General features: G+C 41.2%; 1 protein-coding gene and 1 pseudogene across 2 annotated transcripts in view; one reads left to right on the top strand and one right to left on the bottom strand.

Moving 5' to 3' along the window:
• LOC116083807 overlaps nucleotides 1-14227 on the bottom strand; it is a 17718-nt pseudogene extending 3491 nt beyond the window's left edge.
• Wdr70 (WD repeat domain 70) overlaps nucleotides 1-15741 on the top strand; it is a 227894-nt gene that overhangs the window by 203406 nt on the left and 8747 nt on the right. For both annotated transcript variants that reach the window (XM_031360273.1, XM_031360272.1), the window contains exons 14-17: nucleotides 6364-6464; nucleotides 8185-8264; nucleotides 9923-10039; nucleotides 11154-11316. In XM_031360273.1, coding sequence (XP_031216133.1) covers nucleotides 6364-6464; nucleotides 8185-8264; nucleotides 9923-10039; nucleotides 11154-11316 — 461 coding nt within the window. The remainder of the gene's footprint in view (nucleotides 1-6363; nucleotides 6465-8184; nucleotides 8265-9922; nucleotides 10040-11153; nucleotides 11317-15741) is intronic.

The raw sequence follows: 15741 nt of genomic DNA, 5'->3' as shown, positions 1-15741 counted from the left end.
CACACACACACAGAGAGAGAGAGACAGAGATAGAGAAAGGGTGCGATCTGAAAGGGTGTCTGGAGCAGGTACAGAGCCAAGAGCTATCTACAGAGAGCTGTCTAGGGAGCCATCTCCAGCAGAACATAGGCTGCCAGCTTGGACCCGTTTGTTTTCTCCACTCCCATACCCCCTTCTGTCACAACTCATCTCCAAGCCGAGGCTGGTCCTTGGCACTGTGGAAGACAAATAGCCTGGAAGAACTGAAGCAGTTCCCACTTTACTCCTCTGCTTCCCATGCCCAATATTCTGATATAGAAAACCGTTTCCTTTCTCTGTGAAGTGAGTCATGGGTGTGTGGGAATCTGGAGTGCTTTTTCTCTGGTACCTTCCTGTTTGCATCTGTCATCTTTCATTTGTTTGGGGCAGACACTGTGATCTATGGGTCAGTACACATGGTTAAGTATAATGGGTAGTCCTGGGGATGGCCACCCACAATGCTAAGGCTTTTTTTTAAAAACAAACAAACAAACAAACAAAAAAAAACTAGGTAAAGAATTTTATTAACCTTCTCCAAATTTTATTCCCAAGTTTCTTCAACTTAAATTGCTGCAAAGAATGAATTAGGTATTAGCAAAAACTGAAAAGAGATGCAGTGTCCAGGGGGCTTGGGCTTAAAAAATATTAGAGATTTAGATTTTTATCAGATCCATAAACAAAAAAAAAAATTTAAAAAGCAGTCATGATATAAAATAGCAGCTCCTGTGACTTCTGCAAGTGTCACCTTCATCAGAAGTTGCTTCACTTCTGTTTACCTCGTTCTTGGAAGCCTCACCAAAATTCTCCACCAGATCTGGAACTTCATCGTCTTCCTCCTCTCCAGGAGTAAGTGGTGCATTTCATCTATAGGTTGTTTGGGCAGAGCTTCAGCCAGTCTCCTTGAGCTAGTCAGACTGCATGTACCAAGCTGGTTTAGGATGCTGGGAAGCATTTTTGTCAGTTGCTTTGTCTCAGCGTGTCATGTAATGGTGAAGTTGTTTGCTGAACTTTAGGGTTGTTAAAACGGATCCCTGTTCCTTGGTTTGTTAACATGTTCACCCCTTTAAAACCTGAGATATTATTTACCCCTAAATTCTTGTAGAACTGCAGTTTTTTGTCATCTGCTGTGGTTGTTCTGTGAACCACCTTCTTCTTTCTATGAGCAGTTCCTTTCTCATGAGTGCACACTTGTGCCTGTAGTTCAGTGAGTTTTTCCTGGTTCATGATCATCTCTTTCATCTTGTTGGAGCAGAAATGGGGCTGCCCCGGGGTCTAGGGTTCAGGCGCACACACTTGGGGACGCAGGATGGCAGCTTGCTAAGGCTTCATATCCACAGGGCTGCACAAGGCTGGTTATTGGAAATCGCGGAACTTGCTTGTTCTTCCAAGGAATCTGGTTTGCTTCTTTATCCTTCTTCCATGAGACAGAAACCAAATGTGAAAACCACAGATGGTGTGTGGTGTTCAGTGAGGGTCAGCAGCTAGGAAGGACCAGGAAATGGTATTTGAACATAATCACATTAAAACTATAAAATTATAAGGATGCAGGGCTTGTTTTCAATGGTGCTGTTTAGATATGTGCATTGGATGCATCTAAGGTGTTGCTCAGGCATTGAGTTCTTTGATAGCAACCTTTGTGAGCCTTGATCATTCTGTTTTTGGACTTAGTGATACCATCTGCTCCCCATCTTCTTGCATTGCTGGGGTTAACTGGAATGCACTTGAATTCTGGGCAAGCATTCTTCCACTGAGCTACAGTCTCAGCCTCCCTTTTCCTTTCAAAACCCAACTTGATAAGATTCTAATTCTGAGTTAGAAAGGTTTGGAAATGATTTAAAACCTCCCAGTTTTGTTCACTGATAAGTATAAGGCTCCACTACATGATACATAGCATAAGGAAATAAATAGTGTTGGAGGTACCCATTACCTCCCCTCTGTAAGTTATGTAAGCTGGAAGCATTGCTGTCTCCCAGTCTCAATTTACTTTGTTTGTTTGGTGTTTTTCATCTATGAGATGAATGAAGTTACTACTTTTGTAAAGACTCAATTACATCAAATTATACAAACCTCCAGGGCCAGTGAGATAGCTCAGTGGGCAGACATCTGATGGCCTGAGTGCAGTACCCCAGCTGTGCACAGTGGAAAGAGAAGACTGTCTTTCAAAACTTGTCCTCTGATTTTTTTTTTTTTTTTGTATTTTTGCCATAGCACATGTGCCCTGCCATACATAAACAAGTAAATGTAATAACAGTAAATTAATAATAATAATTTAAAATTCCAGGTACCTTAAAGTTCCTTTCCCACATGTCCTAAAATTCATGTTCAGTTCCTGCTCTTCTTTCCTCCCCTGCTTATTTTCATGGCTTCACTTAAAGTAAACCAGAAGACCATAGAAATAATTATTTGGACTTTTTGTGGCCATCTCACTTTTGCTAAGGGGTAATTCCAGAATTGCCGCTTGGAATCCTGACACTGTTGGCAGTATATGCCGATCTCTTCATCTCCCCATTTTTTTTGGTCCCTGCAGGGATAGAAGATCTCTGTGTTGAGCACATTTGTGTATTGTAACTGACCCTGGCCATCTTGCTTACGATTTCCACCGTCACTGTCTTGCTATCTCTTGGTGGCAGCTGCTAGAGCTGAGTACTTTGGGGGCAGTTTGTGGTTACTCTGCAATGCTAACTGAGCTTTGGTTTAAAACAATAAAACTTAGCCCTGAGCCAGAACAGAGTTGAGCTTTGACAACTAACCATAGTTATTAGTTGACTCACGTGTGTCAGTAAGATGAAGTGGATTAGTGATAGAATAAAATGCTTTCTCAGTTTAATTAACCAAGTCACTATACACAATATGCAGATTAAGTTCAGAGCCTCACTCTTACAGTGCAGTGGCCTTCTGCTGCTGCATGGCTGTTGTCATCTGAGGTAAAGCCTGTCTCTTTGGTATTGTAGGTCTGGTGTTTCTGGGATTGTCTCTTGTCCTTTGATTCACCGTTTAGTACTGTCAGAGATCCAGGCATGTTAACCAAAGAGGCGTCTCTTAAAGAGAGGATGCAGGAGTTTGGCTAAATGAGCGATTGCACTCTTTCTTTGTATTTATAGCTCATCTGTCTTCTGATGGTTCTGGGCTTCTAGCAGGCACGTGTCCATTGTTGTTGAGCAAAGCCCAGTATGTATGTTTGACAAATTAGCAGTGTGGCAACTCTGCTTGCTGCCTCCGGACTCAGAGATTGTTTGGTTTGGCAAACGGCCAGCTCTCTGCTTTAAGATGCATTTCCTTGACAGGACAAAGTATGGAGGCACATTAGCTGCAAAGTTTACAAAGGTCAGCTAAACACACACAATAAATATTAATAAACAAAAAAGGCCCACCCACCTTTGACTTTGAACTCTGTTTCTTCACTCTGTGTTTTGGAATCCCTGTAGTATTTGATTAATAACAAGTCTTAAGGTAATTGAGCCTCAAGTGTCCTGTGCCTAAGTTAGTCTACTCACAGGCCACTCATTGGCTGCCTTGGTGACTCATTGCCACAGTGGAGTGGTCTCTGGACTAACTGTTTAGTTCAAGGGCTCTTAGTTGCATTTCCCTGCTTCTGCGTGAGAAGAGGGTAAATGTGTTTGTCTCTGCCAGCTTATGCTGAGCAGTCATGTGTGGTGTGTCTTGGAGCTCTAGAGATAAAGGATCTGAGCAGGAATAGAGGTGAAATGCCTTCAGACTCCCTGGAAAGCAACCAGACATTGGTCTGTTGGCCTGAGCAGTGGCCTCTCTAACATTTACACCCTCGGTGGAAAGGGAGAGAGTAACAGTAACCTGCTGCCCCTGGAAACTGCCTATTTGGCTGGGTGTCTTGGAATTTATCAGGCCTACATTGTGGATCTTTTCCAATTCTGCACCCTGCTCACTTGAAAACATATTTGAGAACCAGTAACTGCTTAGCCAGACCTGTAGAGAACCAAGGAAAAGAAAGGACTCTAAAGCCATGCCTCTAACATTGTCCTGGGACCATTCATGGGTGGCTGGGGTTACTTGAAAGCCCCTTGGTCTCCTTTCTTGCTCTCTGGTTCACACATGTATTCTCTCCAGGTCTGCAGAAGGAACGAACCCTGCTGGATTTGTATGTTGGTTGGTTATAATAGTGATACACAGAAACCAAATTCTTCTTCATGGAAAAGGATAACTTTTAAATTGAAAATTGTCCCCAGCTCTGCTTAACAAAGTAACCCATTCAGGTATAGGTGACATGAAGCTTTTAACATACTGGAAGAGTACCAGACACTAATCTAAGGACCTGGAATACACTGCCAAACAAAGCTAATCCAGATCTCTGGCCATGGGACATGAATTCTGGTTGAGAAAGGCATAGCAAAAGTAATAATAATAATAATAATAATAATAATAATAATAATAATAATAAAAATCCTATTCTGTATTGAAGATATGTGCTATGGCAAAAGGGAGGCAGAGGGGACAGAGTTAAAGGGTTATAGCTTTAAATAAGGTGGGCTTAAAGGTAACATCATTTAAGAAGAGGCCTGAAAAGGGAGAACGGCCTCCTCTGTCCTCTGCCCTTTGATCTCTGCACATGCACTGTGGTACACACATTCTCCCCTCCTCATAACTAACGAAATGCATGTAAAAGAGAACATTAGAAAGGAAAACCAAGTTGTCAAGTATAAAGGTTTCCAGTGGTTCAAATGATTTGAGTGTTTCTCCTGTTACTGTTGTTTGGTTTGCTTTTTAACCCTCGCTAGCTGACATTGGAGAGCAGCACCCCAGATTTGAAGAAAGCTAAGGAAATGTGGAAACCTGCTCTTTTAGCTTGCCCCACCCCTACCTCCACCTCCGTGGGGGGAAATGCCAACACTGACTCTGGAATGACTCAGTCCACTTCAGTGGTGCATAGCTTATGCACCACCTTGGAGTATTGTTGGATGAAGATTAGCAACTTGCAGGCTCTTTTGGTGTATAGCTTATGCACCACCTTGGAGTATTGTTGGATGAAGATTAGCAACTTGCAGGCTCTTTTTAGCGTCCTCCATAGTTCTGCAGTATCTGAAAAGGGTTTGCAGCCATTTAACTATCGACAGTAAGGTGGGAGTAGAATTTCTTTTTTTTTTTTTTTAAAGATTTATTTATTTACTATATGTAAGTATACTGTAGCTGATTTCAGACATTCCAGAAGAGAGCGTCAGATCTCATTACGGGTGGTTGAGAGCCACCATGTGGTTGCTGGGATTTGAACTCAGGACCTTTGGAAAGGCAGTCAGTGCTCTTACCCGCTGAGCCATCTCTCCAGCGGGAGTAGAATTTCTACCAAAGGGTTCTCAGAGTTTTCAGGTATGAAAGAGCGGGATGTTAGAGGCAAGGACTAGAAGATTGGCCTCAGGAGACAGGGCTGCAGTACTTTGATTTTGCTTTGAGAACCTCAGATGTCAGTGTCTAATTGAACCTCTTTCCCTTTAGTCCATATGCATGTGTGCAGGAAATGGGCTGCTAGTCAACGATGAATTCATGCTTCCCCTAAGTGAGGTTTTTAGAACTTTGTATGTGATATTTGTGCTTCCCAGTGTCAGCTTCATGTCCCCCCCCTTGATTCTCTTTATGCTGGCCCTCCCACCTTCCCTCCTACCCCAAGAAAATTGGAAACAGCTTGTGAGAACTCAGAACTTGGGTTCTTTGGGACCCCAGAGTACCAGTTATTCCTCACCAGACGTGAATTCAGAGGGCCAGAGCGTCCAGTGAGGCACCTCTTGAAATAGCTTCCCATCAGGTTAATATCAAGGCTTTGCAATTGATATCTGCTTTATTTCTGTCATGGCTTTGCTGTTTTGTCTCATAGGCAGGGAGAGATTATTAATTGTCTACCAATATGTGTGCTTTATAAAAAATTTTAATGAGACTTGGATCTCTGTGAACTAAAAAACAATAACCACCTGGCCTCAATCTGAGTCCAGCGGGACATATTGTGTGTGTAAAAACATGAAAACCAGATCTAAGTTTGCTGTGGTGGTGAGCGTCACAGGGAGCCAGCATTCCATAGTGCCAGCCTCACATTGGAACTGGACTGCCTAACTGTGGTTCCAAGGCTATCAGGAAGAGGGGGTCATGCACAGAAATGAATGTCTTGTATTTTTGTAGGATTTCACATGGATGATAAGAGGTGGTATGGACTTATTCACAAAACGCAATGCTATAATTTAGAAGGTATCTGAGAAGTCATGGGTTTTTCTCAGGCCAGTCCTTGACTCCTTAGTAAACTGACCATCAAAGCAGCAGCAGGATTCTCTCCTCCCCTTAGGTTTTTATTTGATCACCTGACTTGACTTCTGTGGTTGTCCTTTTTAGAGTGTGGTCCGCTGCCTGTGGCATCCAAAGCTGAACCAGATCATGGTTGGAACTGGAAATGGACTGGCGAAAGTGTACTACGACCCCAACAAGAGTCAGAGGTATTTCATGGGAAAAGCCTGTTTGAGATGGATGACAACTGGGGAGGGTTTGGGTTCACCCTGCCTTTTATTCCTCCCCCTTTGATGGGGATCCACCCTTTTAGAAAAGGCAGCTGGTACACAGTAAAGCCTCAGACTCCTAGCATTGTGCTTTAAATGGGATTTAGATCTCACCCTTGATCTGCATCGAATTCAAAGGGAAAGTTGCCTGCGGATTTGCAGTCCTTTGGCTGAAATGTTGAGTGCAGGGTGGGGGGAAGTCCTGCTTGCTCCGTCTAGTCCCAGGACAGGGGCATTAGCAGAGATACATGTGAGGGATTAACAAACAGGACTGGCCACTCATAAGAAACAGCAGCAGTTCTTCTCTTTTACCTTTTCTGGGGAGCTTTTAGCAGTTACTGGTTTGTGTATTTGATGAGTTTATGCTGTGCCAACTGAAAGGGCTAGCACATGTACTTTCCCTGGCCCTTAGCTCACCCCAGGTCAACTAGAAGCTTACAAATTTAATCCCAAGGTCTGGAAACTGGGAGAGGCTCATCTGGCTCCTCAGGTATTAACACTTTCTTTTCCACGAGATGGACAATGGGTTATCACACCAAGGAACATGGTCCTTCCCTTTTCTGTTAGTATACAGATTCACAGGCTGAACTTGTACCCTTCCCTATAATCCTGTTTTGAGGTCTTACATGCTTTCTAAGGAAAGGAAAACCAATCTTTATGGATGAACTTTCACTGACCATAATTTTTCTATAATTAGAAGTGGACAATCCTGTCTTCAGAAGTTTCTGAACTAATGTTGAAACCTTTGCCCTATAAAATAAAGTTATAAAATGATATTTAAGAAGAAGTAGGATTGTTTGTTAATAAAGTAAAAATGTTAATTAGTGTGGATGGAGTCCACTCAAAAAAAATGACAGCCTTATGTTTTGACTCCCATTTCGAAAGTACTATCTTTACTTGGGATCTATAGAATTTGCTTATGTATATTTTCTTCAGAGAGACAGGTCAGTATCACTAAGGTGAGGTAAGATCTTCAGTTAATCAGGTTGTAGCCCCTGAGCAATGCTGATAGGCATGTTCCAACTTAGACACTTAAAACTGTGTATTTGAAATAGGGACATACACTACGCTGGGTCCTGCTGAGTGTAGGACCTTGGAACATCTGGAACATAGGCTAAAAATGGAATCCTATGACTTTGCTTAACTTACAAAATTTCTTTAACATCTTGTGTTCTTAAATTACTTTTGTGGATTTAAATTAGAGTCCTGAATGCCTTTCACTTTCACTTTCGATCTTTCACTTGGTGGGAGACACTGACTGATAGATGTGAATTACTGGAAGTTCATTGTCACCAAGAGCCCATCTCAGAAAGGCAGGGCCTTGACAGGATGGGCTGCGCAGCTTTTTTTTAAAAACATCTCACGATTAATGAAAATGCTACAGTGAAGCCATATATATTGTGTGAGTTAAAATTAATTTTGAAAATGAATTGGCCAAAATCTTCCGGTGTTTCAGTGTTACCTGCATCTGTCATGGAGTAATTTCCGCTGTGGTCTACTACATACAGGTAGAGGTAGGGTGTGTGTGTGTGTGTGTGTGTGTGTGTGTGTGAGATTGCTTTGAGACAGTATCTGATGGAACTAGATCCATTATTAGTGTTTCATCCCTACCTCTTCCTAAAATGCACTAAAGAAAAGTATTTGTCTTAACTCATCATAGGGGAGCAAAATTATGTGTGGTTAAAACCCAGAGGAAGGCAAAACAAGCTGAGACACTAACCCAGGACTACATCATCACCCGTAAGTCGTTGTTAGCATTCCTGTCTTCCATTGCTCTTCTCTGTGGTCTGGTTTGTTACTTGGTTTGACATCAGAAAGGGCCTAGAGTTGTGGTGTCTATTACATCATTTCCTAGCATGTGGACACGGGTACAAGTCACATGACAGCATCACTTTAGCTTCTTGATTTTTGCAAAAATGAGGCTTGTCTCATGTAACTCCTCAAATGGGAAGCACTTGCCCGAGCTGAATGAATTATTCTAGTACAGTGTTTTAAAGACTAACATATTATTCTGTGAATAAACAAGATTCAGGAGGCCTAAATTTGTCTTATACCATGAACCTGCAGCGTGATGCTGAATAATGAATTCATCAGTGAGATTAGACAAGGAATCCATGGCCATGTACTAACATACTTGGAGGGATTTCTGTATAAAATGAACTGTCTGGGGCAGAACTTTTTTTCTCAGATAGGTCATACAACCCTATTAATCTGAAAGCCACAGCCTCAGACCTGTAAGAGGCCAGGAAGATGCCACAGGGATGAGTAATAGAGTAGCCCAGGGTGCTCTACTGCTGGCCTTCATGGTGATGGGTCTCTTGTGAGACCAAGTTCCATGGGGCTTGTGATCAGTCAAGAGATTCCCAAGACACTCTTTGCAAGAGTAGAAGTATTAAAGTTGGGGTCATAGCCAGTCCAGCTCATGTGATTACATATGACCTTCTTAAATCCTACCCCCTCCCCCAGTGATGGGAAGTAAAAGGCAAGTTTTCCCACCTAAAAATACTGTGTGTTGTGTTGGCTTACAAGAGTGATGAGGGGTAGGTAATGTGCTTAGCTTCCCTACTCAAGGCAGGCATGGTTTAAGGTGAGCTGTGCAGACTGGCCTTAGTCAGAAGTAGGGGCAGAGGATCTAATGGGGGAACTGGAAGGGGTTTTGAAGTGTTTCATTTAGATTATAACCTGTTTTCTCCAGTCCCCTGAAAATGTTTTCTCTTTTAAAAATTGTTTAAATTTGTATTTAATGACTGGAAGAAATTCTAGGTCAGTAAGTAGAGAGCTATACTCTACAATAACCCTGACCACCAAAGTGTTACATGGTTTCCCCTGAAGTCCATATTCTTTTATGTGAACACCTGACAGTAGTTACCCTCTTGTTTGGGTACCAGCCATGTGGAAGGAGGGCTAAGTGCCCCACCCTTGTGGTCACTCCGTGTTTGCACCCCTCTGCTGAGAAGGGGTCACATTTCAGAAGCATGTGAAGTGATTAAGCGTGTGTGAGGCTTCTAAAGAACCTTGAGGACTGACAGGCACATTGTTGGCATTACTCATATTTGGGTCCCCTAAGAAAAAATAAGAAAGTGATTCTATTAAGTGTTTCTTTTCAAAAACCACAGAAATTTAGCTTTAACCCATGGTTAGGGAGATGAGACTCCCCAGTGTTTCCATGACAGTGTTTGACAGTGTTTCCTGAGTGTCATTCGCTGCCAGCAGAGGTGAACAATGAGTCTGGTATCAAACAAAATTGGCTAATTAGTTACAGTAAGCCTGTCTTTTATTATTAAATGAAGGCTGTCATTATGATTTCCATTTCATGTTTCAGTTAGTCATGCATTAGCTATGTTTTTGGATGAAGAGTTATTATTATAATGAAATTTTTCAAATGTGACTTCTCACAGCTCATGCCTTACCCATGTTCCGTGAGCCCCGCCAGCGAAGTACGAGGAAACAGCTGGAGAAGGACAGACTGGACCCCCTGAAGTCACACAAACCAGAACCTCCTGTAGCAGGCCCAGGTGACTGAAGCAGCTTTGTTGGCAAGGGAAGGAGGGGGCAGGGTAGTGCCATTGATATGGAGGTGGAAAGAGCTTTAGGGCCTGAGTTGTTCTTGATCTTCAGAGGCACTAGTGGTTTTCAGATGTTTTCTTGGCCAGCACCAGAATCAATGTGTAGAGCTTATAGAGACACAGTGCTGAAACAGAGGGGACACCTGGGGCTTTATCCTCCCTAGCTTGAGCCTTCTGTCACCTCACTTGAACTCTGGGGCTCCTTTGGAAGCCAGTGCTATAACTGCTGCTTTCAATATTGGCTCACTATTGGTCTCCTAGCCTGCTATCCAAGCTGGATTAGGTTTCACACCAGGCAGAGAGTGACCATGGCTTAGCTCAGTGTCGTAAGGTGGAGCTGCCCATTTCACTGGAAGGTAGAAGGAAGACCATAAGTAGGAGAAGCCATAGGGCCGGCTCCTCCTTTCTAAAAGCTGTGATAGTTATTGGCACAGAAAGCCTGTAGCAATTGGTATTTTTCAAAAAAAAATGTTTCTTCTTAATTAATGAAATGTATCTTCTAGTGTTATTTGGTTAATCATGTGTTTATCTTTCTAAAAATCAGTTCTGAAAAGAGTTTAGTAAAATGTCAGCCCATTTTGGTTATCAGGCACTATGCTGGCCATGAGAGACCCAGCGGGATGCCCCTAAGCTTGCTGTCTACCAAGACAGTCATAGCAGAAAAGTAAGGGGAGTCCGTGTGTTCATGTGGCTTGTTTTCCCTTAGGACATAGAGCAAAGTGCCTATAATATATTATATGTGGAGTGTGTAAAGCCCTACAATATATTTATTTACAGCTAAAATAGCAGCTAGTAAGTACCAATAAGTTCATGCTAGGGCAATTTTTAGTACAGTTCTTAAGAAAAAATTTTTTTTCCTTTTTTAAAAATCAGTGTCATTTAAGCAACCAAAACATTTTTAAATGTCTCTTGTTTTTAAATGTTAAAAGGTGTTAAGTGCGGATGGTTCTTAGTCATGACAATGAAGGCTGATGATAAAGCACTGTTGAGATCTGAGCTCAGGATGCAGCAGCCACAGATCTGTTCATGCTTTCTCTAACTGGGGCGTTTTCTTCTGAAACAGGTCGTGGTGGCCGAGTTGGAACCCACGGGGGCACCCTGTCCTCCTACATTGTAAAGAACATTGCTTTGGACAAAACTGATGACAGTAATCCTCGGGAAGCCATTTTGCGTCATGCCAAAGCAGCAGAAGATAACCCATATTGGGTTTCCCCAGCATATTCCAAGTAAGGAATAAGCTGTTTAAAACAGAAAAGTGGGGCCTCATGAGATGGCTTAGTCATGAAGGCACTTGTCTACATGCCTGGCAACCTTAGTTCAATCCCTGGAACCCGTGGAAAGATACAAAGAGAACTGAGGTCTATAGTTTTCTTCTAAACTCTACATGCATGCCATGGCACGTGTGTGTATGCATGTGTGCACACTTCTCCTACGATGATAGTAATAATACATTTTAAAAATAAAATAAAATAGAGAAATGGGACTAGCAGTGTAGCTCAGTGGTAGAGTATGTGCTTAGTGTATACAAAGCTATAAATTTAAGCCAAAAACAGTAATTAAAAAGTAAGTAAAGTAAGTAGGTAATTAAAAAAACAAAAATAGAGAAGTTTTTATTCTCAATGAGTTGAGAAGAACATAACAGTAGTATTTGGAGGTTCTTTTCTATTTGAGAACAAAGAATGGGTCAAGATCTGTAGGTGTGTTAGCAGTGTCTGCAGTCCCAGCAGCCAAGAGGTGATTGCACATGGGGTGAGCTGGAGGCCAGCCTGAGCTATCGCTGAAGATACGGAGTAAGTTCAAGGCTAGCTGAGCTCTAAGAGTCCCTGTTCTTGTTCAAACAACAACAATGGAAACCGGGACACTTGCTTATATTGCAAGACTCTAAAACAGTGAATTTTAAAAACTACAGTAACTTGTTCTCAGAGTTAAAGCCAAGAACAAGCCTTATGTGTTCCTCTTCCCTAACACTTTAAAAGTGATTGTATTTCTCTGTGGAGGGGTGTTAAAAGCAAGCAAAGGGGCGTGACCTGCCTGTCTCTTAGGAAGAACTGGGGGGCAGGGTGTTGTGTTTTGTTTTCTTTTTGCTTTTTCATAGTCTTACTATGAAGTCCCACCTGGCTGGGGTCTCACTGTGTAATGAGGCTGGTTTTGAACTTCCAGCAGTCCTCCTGCTTCTTACTCAGGCTAGTTCTCAGGTAGGGAGCTATTTATATAGCCCTCCCTGTACAGTGATTCTAGCCTTTTAGAAAGTCCCTCAAAGAGCTTTATGTGGTATGTAACAGTTTCTAATGCTGCCACACACCTGCATTCATACCAAGGAAAGTACTGGTGTTGATTTCTCAGTGAGTTTTGAAATTTTCACTAGAACCATTTTAGACTTAGGCAGATGCTAGTACCCTACATGACTGTAATACAGTTGAATATTCTTTGTAGGGGCCAACACTGGCCAACTGTTAAACCTTTCAATATCTTTGTGAGTAGGATTTCTTTTGAAATATCCCTTGTAGAGTTAATGAGTTTTATTTAAGCTACATTTACATCATCTGACCTTCTCGAAACCCCTTTCTATTTAGTTTTCTGTCTGTGTTAAGGAATCATTCAACGGGTGGAATGTTAATGAACAATGCCTTTTTGTTAACAAATCTTGTTTATAAACTGTAGGAATTCATTACTCTTTATCATTTCCATTTATTCTACTTCTTATATTCCTTCTAAAAATCATATTGCTTTACTTTCTGTCAAAAGATAATAGACTTAAAGATGACACACCAAAGAAATTTCCTTTAAATAATTGTTATAACTTAAAGACATATAAACTCGCAGATTATATATGTATGTGTAAACACATACACATACACATACATATACATATATGTGATTATTACAATCACAAGGTTAGCATTGGTACAGTACCATGGACTACATACCTTCCTTGGTCCTGACCATATTTTTCTCTCCTCTCCTTTCTTTATCCCAGGAGCATATGGTGTGTTTTGTTGTTATAATAGTTTAGTCATAATAGTTTCTCAGCATTTCTAGCTTTTCATGATCTTGCAGTCTTTAATGAAAAGCAGTGAATCTGTCAGCTTTTAATTTGGGTTTATATGGTATTTTCTCATGGTTGTAAGAAAACCAGGAGAGAGCCCTCTGCCCTAGCGAGGGTTTCACGATGCGAACATTCTCATTAGTAATGATGCTGACTTCAGCTGCTTGGTTTAAGTTTCTCCCCTGTGAAGCTGTCAGCTGTGTTTCTGAAGAGCACATTTCTTGGGGCTCTGTTCTGTAGTGTGCAGTTCCTATTCCTCCTCATATTCTTCCTTCGGCTTCTGTCCACAGAACTTTGCCTGTGGCGGCACTCTGTACTGCTTGTCTCATGGTAGTTTTCTCTTTCCTTCTGTTTGCTGTATCTTTTGCTGCAGCCACCTAAAGAACATGGTTCCTTCTCCCATGCTTTGGTCTTCAGAGTTTTTATTCACATTAGGGAGAACGCTAAAATACTTATTTTATTCTGTGGGTTAAACTCTGAGACTATGGTGTCGTTACTCACGTTGTCTCAGCTTTGGCCAATAGACTGTCCTTCACAGAAGCAGCTCCTGTCTTCTTTCAGCAGTGTAGCCTGCCCACATGCCCGTTGGAGTGCTTCCCCACTTCTTGCTTCCACAGCATACTGCAGGTTCAGCTGAGCAGTACACTTCTGTAAGTTAATCATCACTGACAATGAGATAAGTTTCTGTATTGTGCTTGTGATGGCTCTTCTATTTGTGATGAAGTAGTTAGCTGTTTGTTATAGCCATAAGAAACCTTGTTCAGAAAGAGCCACCAATTGACTGAAGAAAGAGGAGAAAGCAGAGATATAGTCTACAATATCTGAAACATAATGAACATCATTTTGATGGCCAGCTGTTCCAAATGTGTACACAAAAGTAATTATTAATATCACTAATATCTACCACATTAGTGTAATCCATAGGAGGATGTCAGAGACCTGACTCACCACTGAGGAATATGAAGTTTTAAGAAGTCTACTTTTAGAACCCATGGGAAAGCAGCTCATTGCTGTAACCTAGAACAGGAATCTAGAATCTAGAACAGGTGGCCCTAGAATCACCTATTACAATTCTAGTATCTGATAACAGCACTTTACTAAGGGACCAAGTTCAATTCACTATGTAGTTTTTATGTTGAGTTTTAAGTACTGCACTCATATGTGAGAGACCCCAGGTCCTTCACTCTACAATGCAGAGATGCTAATGCTACTATATTCATCCTCCTAGAAACTGCCTGTGTATGAATTATGAGCTCACATGTGCTAATAATTTTTAAAAGGATAAGTGCACATCATTCACTCAACAGGTTTGTGTATAAATACCTGCACTGTTTAAAAGCACAGGGATAGGCCTAGGAGATGGATCAGCAGGTAAAGCACTTGCTGTCGAGCCTGACAACCCAGGTTCCATCCATGGGACCCATATAGTAGAAGGAAAGAACTGATTCCCAAATGTTGTCATCTGATATCTACATGTGCATGCATGATGCACAAAAACACATATACACAATAAATAAACATAAAAACATGAAAGCAGGTGTACAGCATGTTTTACACATTGTTTTTATTTAGTACACATCTAGACATTGGGCAAGGATTGCCCATTGTATCTCTGGACCCTTCTTTTACTTTATATTTAGTATCCTTGTGTTACATAGTTATATTCTATTTTTCTCAAACAATATCCTCTTAAATGGTAGTTGCATTGCTTTCAGTCTTTATTCCTCATAAATAATACTGAACTTAGTACCTTTGGGCATATATGTATTTGCCTATGGTATAACAGTTCTATGGATAGAGTTGCTATTAATTTCAAGTTTATTTGGATTATACCAATTTTCCTCCAAAAGAACTTTTAATTAGCCTCTTATTCAGTGTCTTATTCTCATTAAAGCTTATCCCCATTGTGTCTTTTGGTGCTGTTGAAAGTAGACTCTTCTACCAAACTTTAATTCCTTGCTATCTAGAAATGCTATGTGCCTGTATATACAATGCGGTGTGTGTCTTAGTGTCCAGCTGCTTATTTTATTTTATTATTTTAAGTAATTTTTATACAAATTTCTGGGATCTCTAGGTATAAAATTATATGTAAATGGTGTTGACCGCCTCCTTTCTGGGTTTTATACATGTATTTCTTTTTCTCATGGAATTGTCTTGGTTACTGCCAAACAATAGTAAATTGTGTCATTGGGGGATAAGTGTACTTTTCTCCCTTTGCTCTTTAGCAGGAAAGAGTCCAGTAAACTGTGAATTTGCCCTTTTTGTATATGAAAAAATCTAACCAGCCATTTTATGTTGTTTAATCTCATGTTCTTTCACCATAAAATATAAAACATACTTTTGAGAATATGCCCATAAGAGTTTAAGAGTCCACCACTGTCATTTATTCATTCACTTAATGACAGTTAATGAGGACCTCCTCTGTGTGAGATAGTGTTGTAGAATGTGGGGACATGGCCATCTTCATGGCAAACAATGCAGGATCCTGTAAATGATGATAGTGCTGCAAAGGAACTCAGTAAGGAAAGGGACATGGCGTGGTCAGGGCGGGGCCAAGTGTACTTTTGTGAGATATTCCTTTCTTTCTTTATTGTATGCATATGAG

The sequence above is a fragment of the Mastomys coucha genome, unplaced genomic scaffold (genome assembly GCF_008632895.1).
Source record: "Mastomys coucha isolate ucsf_1 unplaced genomic scaffold, UCSF_Mcou_1 pScaffold8, whole genome shotgun sequence".
NCBI classification, from domain to species: domain Eukaryota; kingdom Metazoa; phylum Chordata; class Mammalia; order Rodentia; family Muridae; genus Mastomys; species Mastomys coucha.
This window is presented reverse-complemented; position numbering and strand designations above follow the sequence as displayed.